The 9467-nt window shown below is 38.5% G+C and overlaps 1 protein-coding gene across 2 annotated transcripts; it reads left to right on the top strand.

Moving 5' to 3' along the window:
* Nucleotides 1–5746: 5746 nt before the first annotated feature.
* AGTR2 (angiotensin II receptor type 2) lies at nucleotides 5747–8802 on the top strand. Of its 2 annotated transcripts, XM_049872448.1 has the most exons (3): nucleotides 6154–6259; nucleotides 6417–6478; nucleotides 7677–8802. In XM_049872448.1, exon 3 carries the CDS (start codon nucleotides 7711–7713, stop codon nucleotides 8800–8802), a length of 1092 nt encoding a protein of 363 aa, XP_049728405.1. In that variant the 5' UTR covers nucleotides 6154–6259; nucleotides 6417–6478; nucleotides 7677–7710. The 2 variants fall into 2 exon arrangements, with proteins under 2 accessions (XP_049728406.1, XP_049728405.1); XM_049872449.1 differs by lacking the exons at nucleotides 6154–6259; nucleotides 6417–6478 and adding an exon at nucleotides 5747–5760 and having other exon boundaries at nucleotides 7710–8802.
* Nucleotides 8803–9467: the final 665 nt, after the last annotated feature.

Below are 9467 nucleotides of genomic sequence, written 5' to 3'. Positions count from 1 at the left end.
ATTCTACATTTTAAAAGGGTGAACTCTGTGGTACATGAATTATATCTCAGTTTAAAAAATATAAAAGGAGAATAATTGAATTGTATGATCAATATAAAATAGGACCATTATAAAACAGGAGTGTTAATGCTGAAATAACACGTAATAACATAACTAGAAGGAATGCTATCAATTTCTAGTTGTCAGAACATGAGCAGTTTTCTCTGGGGGTGCATTACTAATTATTTACAATAAAAATTCTGTGCTCTGTTATAAATTTTACAAATCCGTATTGAAAACCCTGAGCTGTAAAATAAACATCTAAATGCCCTAATTGTCTCAGGATTCCCAATGATAAGCCTCTTTTTCTCATTTCCTTTAGGTAAAAACCCCAGAACCCTCCAGACATCCCCCAACTTCCTCTCATCTTGCTCCATCTACTAATTTCAAATCCGCTTAGCACTTCAAAAGCAAAGTATGTTCAAAGCTGTGTAACTCGTTAGTGTTTTTCTTTCCTTTTTGGCACTTGAGGGAGAAGTTGGAGCAAATGATTCTTTCACCCAAAGCCAGTGATCATTTGTTCTATTTATTTTCTCTGAAGTGATAGCTAGTTTCAAAGAAAAGTCTATTTTGCTCTCTACCCTCTATTACAGACACAAATGGTGAGGTGTTGCTCCCGCCAATCTCCAACTCTGAGATTTTGGCTGACTAAATCAAAGCAGAGCTAGAATGACTTTCAGGCTGCCTGGAGCCTGGCCTAGACTATAGATTCATCAGTAATGGTAATATCTAAAGAAAGAATGCACTAGCCGAATGCAGTAGTTACCAGAAAAACACAGTTCAGAAAGGCAAAACTGTTTGAGAGAACGTCTCGGGCGACTCACCCATCTGGCTTCTCTAGAATGATAATCTCTGCTATGAACTTTCCCAGATCCGATGTTACAAGCTTTCCTGGTTATGATTGCACTGTCACCAAACGATCTTGTGATTAACAGCCTGATTTCCTGTTTCTTGATACTTGGAAGAAGATGGGGTGGGTGCTTCAGATGAGGAACACAAGCTTTATGGTCATTGGAAAGCAGTATAGCCCCTTCGTAAAATAATACATTAGCATTTGTAGTGTTACATCTGTTTTGTGAGAATTTGGTTGGCATGAGTCCATCGCTAACAGACTGGGTATCCTGAGGAAGTCCAGTTTCTGGACCTCAAGCCTAAGGTATTGATTCACTGCCTTATGTACATCCAACCTGACAAGATCTCCCCCCAAACATCTCCATTACCTAACAGTGGTGTTAAAATATTGCCAAGACAACTGGTTTGGCCAATTTAATCCACTGGCGTTTTGGATAATTTTATCAAGTTAATTGATTGAGTCAGGTCAGTGGAGAAAAATGTCAAAGCAGTTACCTGCTGTTTTGAGTGTGAAGGAAAAATATGTACAGCTTACACTTTTTTACTTTACTACCAGTTGTGTTACATAGCATTCGAGAGGCTATTTGGTAGATTTAAGTTGCCTTCTGTAAGGTCCTGGCCTGAACAAGATGCTGAGGCCAACAGTTGCCATTGGGGCAAAAAGGAGTTGGAACTCACCCTTCGCTTTATGTTCTTGGATTCCACCTTGTTAACTGTGTGATGCCTAAGCAGACAGTTAATTCGGTCCAAATAATCAGTCAAATTGGTCATTTTACTGTATTTTTAGGGGAAAAGGTCAATCTGATGGTTATCTCTGAACAGAGGACATTATTTATTTTTTTAGTGTTGCCTACTTGCGCTCACCCTGACACTCCTCTTCTCATTATATTGGAGTCTAAAGAGGAGCACAGAAAAAAAATCAACGAAGACTAATCAATAATGGACAATCTTCTTCACTGCCCTCCTTTCAGGGAACCCCAGGTTTGGAGAAGTCTAGTGGCAATTAAAAGTAGGGCTTCTCTATAGGTAGGTGAATTCAAATGTATGTGGGTTTATGGGTGTGTGTGTGCGCGCGCATGTGTGTGTATGTGTATTGAGATTGGGAGAAGTGGGCATGCTTTTGGTTCTGGACAGGGAATCAAAGAGTTAGCTGTATGAGGGGGCCCACCTCCTGGCTGTTTCTTTGCAAAGGGGCATGAGAGGGGGCTAAAATAGAGCAGGGTGGGAATCTGACCTATCGTGACCATTTAGAAGACTCTGGCCTGGAAAATTCCCCTTTATGTGGCAAAAACAAACATTATTCTGAAAAACTTAGACTAACAAGAAAGCCTCATGGATATTTGATCATTCTATAATCTCCACCTCTAATTCTTACCTGTTTAACCAGGGCATGTATATACAGATTTTGCCTTTTGCATTTGTGATCTCTTTTCCCCTTCAAAGCTTTGTCGTGTGTGTGTGTGTGTGTGTGGCGGGGGGGGTGGTGAGGTAGGTGAGAGGGGTAATTAAGGTATTTTCTGAACACTGTATCCTTCTACAGGTCCCCAGGTGACACAAGTTGTTTACACTCCACTACTAACTTAAAAGTTGGCAGCTCAAACCCACCCAGCAGCACCATGGAAGAAAGGCCTGGTCATCTGCTTCTGTAAAGATTACATCTAAGAATACCCTGTGGAGCAATTCTACTCTGTAACATATGGGGTCACTATGATGCAGAATCGACTTGATGGCAATGGGTTTGGGTTTTTGTTTTTTATGGACCAGATACTATAGTTGGCGTTTTACATGTATTAACTCATTTAATCTTCACAACAACCCTGCACAAAAGAGTCTACAGTTATCACCACTTTACAGTTGAGGAAACTGAGTTACAGAGAAGTGAAATATAAATATAGCCAGTAAGCGGCAGACGAGGTTTTAAACCTAGGTCTGCCCGATTCTGAAGACAAATCTTTTCCATAAATGCAATGTTTCTCTTTTCTTACTTCCTACCGTACCATAACAAGGTCCCAGGGTGTTGCAAATGGTTTTCACTTGACAACTAACCTAAAGGTTGTTCAAACATCCGGAGGTAATGTGGAAGAAAGGCCTGGCAATCTGCTTCTGTAAAGATTACATCTAAGAGAACTCTGTGGAGTAGTTCTACTCTGTAACACACGAGGTTGCCATGAGTTGGGATAAACTTGTGGGCAATGGGTTTGGTTTTTGGTTTTGGTATCCTTTGAGCAGGGGAGAAATTCCTCTCAGGAGCATCTTTTTTGTCTTGGTCCTTTGAACTTTACTTTTAAGTAATGTCACAATAAGGAATAGTTATTCACTCTAAGAAATAATTTAATGCAATTCACCCTTTTTTAAATTCTTCTACTCCTGGTGCACTTGTCCTGAAAAGCTGCATAATTTATTCAAATGACCCGAGGCTTTTAAAGTCAATCTTCCAGCTGAAAAATTGCCCCCCACCCCCAGGAGAGTGAATTTTTTTTTGTTGTACTACTTCCCATGGCTGAAATTTATTTGACTCTAAAGTGTATTTACATTATTGGCTTAACTGGGAGTTCTTTGCTGAATCAATAATATACTGTATTTCTTGCTTCAAGTGGTGTCAATATTATTGTTATTCTCTCATTATTTCCCTTTTTCTTCATTCCCTGCAGTTACAAAATTCTTCTTTTGACTTGTGAAAATTTTTACTCTTAAAATTATGAAGGAAGAGACTAAATGTTCTTTTAATCTTCTGGGAAATGTGTGACTCTTTAAACTTTATTTACGTCAGAACTTACTGAAATGAAGGACGAAAGCTCTAGACAAGGTCCCCTGCTCCTTGCGGGTGTTCAAGGCTAGGTCTTCCGGAGGCGAGCCTGCAGTTTATTCTTGAAAGTTTATAGCTCACCTCCTGGCTGTTTCTTTGCAAAGGGGCATGAGAGGGGGCTAGAAATAGAGCAGGGTGGGAATCTGACCTATCGTGACCGTTTAGAAGACTCTGGCCTGGAAAATTCCCCTTTATGTGGCAAAAACAAACACTTGAAATGGAGGGAGAAACCAGGCTTAAACAAAGAGTAAAACCAGCCCCCATTTCACTTCTCCTGCCTATAACCATATGAGCCTGCTTATTTGTTTCCCACACATCAGTTTTCCATCATTTAGACAGAGTTTCAACCTGAATCTGCCCAGATCAGAGGGAACAAATCTTTGGAGATTTAGTAAAACAGTACATACTTGTAGCATTTTCTCAATGCTCAAACTCAGTCTATCAAAAGAAACACTAATATAATGTCGTGTAAACTTTTGGGTGCTATTGTATTTTTCGGGCAATGGCGATCCGTTCCTCCTGGCCCTATCAGTCTGTGTGCCACAGGATTGAGTTCAGTCCTAATGGAGAAAGATAAATGTCAAAAGCCATCTGCTTTGTCTCTTGTCATTTGTAATTTTGTCCTGTGCCACCCACCCTTGCTTTTCCTTCATTGCTCTCCTGCTGAGGAACTAGTTGCTGATGTCCCAGGCGGCTTCCTCCCAGCCTGTCCTCCTGTGCAGCCTGCTGCATGGATAGGTGCACCCTTACTGTTTATCTGAAAAATATGATCCATTAGAAATAATTGGAATCTGTTTGCCTATAGAAGCTCCCTCGGTTCTCTGATTTTCTGTACAAACTTTGGTGAATGATCTAGTCACACGTTTCTCCTTCCTGTGGTCTCAACTTGGGGAATAAAATTAAGAAAAATATTTCCCCCAACTTAACAACCCATCAAACTCTTTTTCATATTCTTTAGTGCGCTTGTAAATGCTTACGAATGGTCATCAGTGACTTTCTGTACATGTCGTATGTTTTCTTTTTCCTAGACCGAAGGGTAAGAAGATCAAGGATCGCCTGCTGCGTCCTCCAGTACTATATAGAGGTTCAGAGTGTGGGCTTTAACATTAGATTGCCTCATTTTAAATCTAAGTTCCCACTCTGTGTCTTCAGAAAATGTATTTAAACTCTTGGAGCCTTAGCTTCCTAATCTGTAAAATGGGTACAATATTAATTTGCTTATGTAGCACTTATCAGGTTCCAGGCATGGTTTTAAGCACTTCAAATCTATTAGCTCATTTAATTTTCATAACTCCATGTTGTAGGTAATTAACATCATCCCTGTTTTTTTTTTTTTCAGATGAGAAAACTGAGACAAGGATAGGTAAGGTAACTTGGCCAACATCACAAAATTATTAGTAAGTGGTAGAACTGGGCTTATGAAGCCATGTAGTTAGATTCCAGAGACCATGTGCTGCCCATTATGGTTTATTGCCCCTCTATTTGACCATTGAATGTGAAGCACAGTGTTTGGCACAGAGCATTTACTGAGTGTTAACTAATATTATTGCTACCATCACCTGTTCCTATCTTTCTTCCTTTTGTGACTCTTGCTTCTCTGGGACTGGTTGTGTAATGTTGATTGTCCCCGCCTCAACCAAAAAAACCACCACCGATAACAAAACCAAAAAATAATGACCAACACTGTAAGCCGAAACCTGTTGCGTTGTCGATTTGACTCACAGCAACCCTACAGGACAGAGTAGAACTGCCGCATAGGATTTCCAAGGAGCAGCTGGTGGATTCGAACTGCTGAACCTTTTGGTTAGCAGCCAAGCTTTTAACCCCACTGCACCACTAGGGCTCCGTGACTGGGGCTGTAGTAGCTGCCTAATCCTACTTCATGTTATGTACTTGGTATTTAAACTACAAATATGACAGAGACATATGGAAGGAGGCACTAAATATTAATATCTCTTTTCCAACATGCAAATATTATTTCCCTCCTATCACCAGCCCTCGAGTATCAAGCCAACAAAAGCTGCTTAAAGCAAGGGAGAATTTTTAGAAGTTGTAGAATTCAAGTAAAGTTGCTGTCATTCTTTCATAAACAAGGCTAAAACTTTCAAAACTCAATGAAGTTTGCTAAAGAAGTTGGTGCACAAAGACCCTGCTACTAGAATAAATTCCCGAGTCTCCATTCCTTAACCCATTTTATAATGCCAATATCAGAGAGAAAGAAAGAGAAAATTCTGCAAATAATTATATTCTTCTTTTAAAGGCAAGCCACTGACTTCAAAATGAGCTTTATTTTTTTGTTTGAGATTTATTTGAATGAGCTGTTATGATTGGCGACAGTGAGAATTTCAGATTAATGCTTTGCAGCCAAAAAAAAAAAAAAAAACCCTCTGGAAAGCTGGCAAGTGTTCATAAGTCAGTCCTAGAATTATGTAGGTTGAAGGCTCCCAGTGGACAGACTGAACATATAAGAAGGAAACCAGAGATCTGGTGCTATTACGGCCCAGAGGCTAAGGGAACGAATAAGCACAGAATTAAAAGCATTCTTCGGGCTGAATTCTTAAGGTAAGTCTGAACCATTTATACATGCTGTACTCTAGTGGGGAGAGTAGAACATACATTAAATGAAAATATTTTTATGGATGAACTTTCCCTTTTTCCTGTGTTTTAATGCAGTATTTTGCAAAAAGCCTGAATGATTTAACTGCTATTTCTCTTCCAGGGGTTCGTTGAGGGAGAAGGCAAGCTGATTTCTGATAACTAAGTTTTAAATTCCAACAACCAGTAAGTCTTCAAATGTTATTTATTTTAGATTCCTTCATGTCAGTTGCTAAGTCAAGGAGATTATGAAAGAATGAACTGCAGATAAAAATGATATTTGTACTGTTTATTAGGTGATTTGTTTTGGCGATTGCACTTTTAATTGGGGGAGTTTATATGTATTTTGAAACTATCTAAAAGTAATAGACTTTCCCTTAATGTGTTTACTTTCAGTTAATTTTCTTTTCATTGTTTTAAAATAATGCTGCTAGTAAAAAACAAAAACAAAAACCCATATCACAAGTACCCGAAGACTGATTATAACATTTGACAGCAATGTGACTACAGAGTTTTGTTAAACCGAAAAGATAGCAAGGAGAAAATGATAAAGCTGTAACATGATTAAACATTGATGTTGAATTTTTATTTCATTGAGCAATCAAAACTATTTCTACTTGACCCTAAAACAGATTTGGTTGTTTTGTATTGTTGCTGTTTTTCACTACTTGAATTGAAAGTGGATTATTTTTCCATTCAATAGACTAAGCTTAAATATATAGATCTAAAACTAATATTCTTTATTAAAATCCAGACAGAAATACACACATATTCCATAACTTCCTCTCCACCTTGATTCCCCGCCTCAATACATTCATTTTTGCATATTCCCATTCAGTCTTTTGTGCCGTCACTTATGTTTTCCGTAGCTGTGTGACTTATATTTTTCCATAGCCGTAATTATTTCTATATAATTAGTTACTGGCATAACTATACAATAGCAGGCAGCAGTGCGGTTTTTAGAAAGTGTACAGACTGCGATATGTACTCAAGCGTTTTTGAAATATTAACATTTCTTATTTCTGAGCCTCTTATTTGTTTGACACATTTCCTATCCCGAATAACCTTTTGAAATATTAATTTTCTTTAAACCTATGGAAAGTATGGTAGAACAGATGGGCAAAGGGTAGTTTTACTCAGAATTTTCAGTCTCTGAGTCTAAAACATCTTATATTTTACTACCATTGAGAAAATTGTCTTTTCTTCTTCCAGAGGCAACATCCATTCTTATTTCACAAGGCATAGCTCTGTTTCACGCTGTTTTCTGTAATTGCCCACTTTTTTTTTTTTTTTTTGCTTTCAACAAAGTATCAAAATGTTCATGACTCAATGATGTCCTAGGCTCTGTATGTGTTCTAAGGGTCCCATTTTCTTTTTCTCACAGAAGCCGTAAGGATTAGGGCTGCTGACAATTCAGTATGAAGGGCAATTACACTCTCACCACCATCACCGAAAACATGACCAGCAGTCTTCACTTCGGACTTGTGAGCAACTCTGGAAACAACGCGTCTGCCTTTAATTGCTCACATAAACAATCAGATAAGCATTTAGAGGCAGTTCCTATTCTCTACTACATTATCTTTGTGATTGGATTTCTTGTCAATATAGTTGTGGTTACGCTGTTTTGTTGTCAAAAGGGTCCTAAAAAGGTTTCCAGCATTTACATCTTCAACCTGGCTGTGGCTGACTTGCTCCTTTTGGCTACTCTCCCTCTCTGGGCAACCTATTATTCTTACAGATATGACTGGCTCTTTGGACCTGTGATGTGTAAAGTTTCTGGTTCATTTTTGACCCTGAACATGTTTGCAAGTATTTTTTTTATCACCTGTATGAGTGTTGATAGGTACCAATCGGTCATCTACCCCTTTATGTCTCAAAGAAGAAATCCCTGGCAAGCATCTTACATAGTTCCCCTTGTCTGGTGTATGGCTTGTCTGTCCTCATTGCCAACGTTTTATTTCCGGGATGTCAGAACCATTGAATACTTGGGAGTGAATGCTTGCATTATGGCTTTCCCACCTGAGAAATACGCTCAGTGGTCGGCAGGAATTGCTTTAATGAAAAATATACTTGGTTTCATTATCCCTTTAATATTCATAGCCACATGCTATTTCGGAATCAGAAAACACTTATTGAAGACCAATAACTACGGGAAGAATAGAATAACCCGTGACCAAGTCCTGAAGATGGCAGCTGCTGTTGTTCTGGCGTTCATCATTTGTTGGCTTCCCTTCCATGTTCTGACTTTCCTGGATGCTCTGGTCTGGATGGGTGTCATTAATAGCTGTGAAGTTATAGCAGTCATTGACCTGGCACTTCCTTTTGCCCTCCTCCTGGGATTCACCAACAGCTGCATTAATCCCTTCCTGTATTGTTTTGTTGGAAACCGGTTCCAACAGAAGCTCCGCCGTGTGTTTAGGGTTCCAATTACTTGGCTCCAAGGCAAGAGAGAAAGTGTGTCTTGCCGAAAAAGCAGTTCCATTAGAGAAATGGAGACCTTTGTATCTTAAACATAAGAGTGGAATGTATGTTATCAACATGGCTATTTGGTTTGACATCCACCTGAATTATCTTTTTATTAACTTTTAATGGTTCTAGTCAAATAATTTTTTTTTTCCTAATCTTTTCTCACTCTTCTAGAGCAGGAAGCCAAATGTAACTATACGATTTTTCCTCCAGTGACTTTCAGGAATTGCCCATTTTTTTTTCTGGTATGTGGGTACAAGACTGTCAATGATGAGCCATATCCATAACCTAGGAGTAACTGGGGATTTATCTCAAGTTATAATTAATAATAAATTGAAAATGATCACATGGAGTTTCAGATTTCTCCCTGACACATCCTGTGCTTTCTTAGTGGGTTTTAATATCCATATTCATCTGGATTTCCTCTTGAACCAGGGCCAGCCTTTTAACTCATTGCATTATTTACAGGAAATTCTGCTAAGAGAAATGAGCACTTCTAAGTTAAGTATATTACAATGGATTCATACTGGATTATCCAGTCTCTGGGCATATGCCTTCTAAATTTTAAAAAATTTATTAATTATATTCCTTTTACATTTCACTTAATCATAGTTTATATTTAAGGTATAACTACATATTGAGTAGGGCTAGGAATGTAGATTAAGTCACATTTAATCTTACACTTTTAGCTGAATAAAAATGTAGAGTC

Source organism: Elephas maximus, chromosome X, assembly GCF_024166365.1.
Source record: "Elephas maximus indicus isolate mEleMax1 chromosome X, mEleMax1 primary haplotype, whole genome shotgun sequence".
Classification (NCBI taxonomy): domain Eukaryota; kingdom Metazoa; phylum Chordata; class Mammalia; order Proboscidea; family Elephantidae; genus Elephas; species Elephas maximus.
The sequence above is the reverse complement of the archived record's forward strand: the minus strand, read 5'-3'. Positions and strand labels throughout refer to the sequence as shown.

What these genes read in the sequence shown, in the direction of transcription:
- AGTR2 (XM_049872449.1), top strand. Translation starts at nt 7,711, where the DNA reads ATGAAGGGCAATTACACTCTCACCACCATCACCGAAAACATGACCAGC.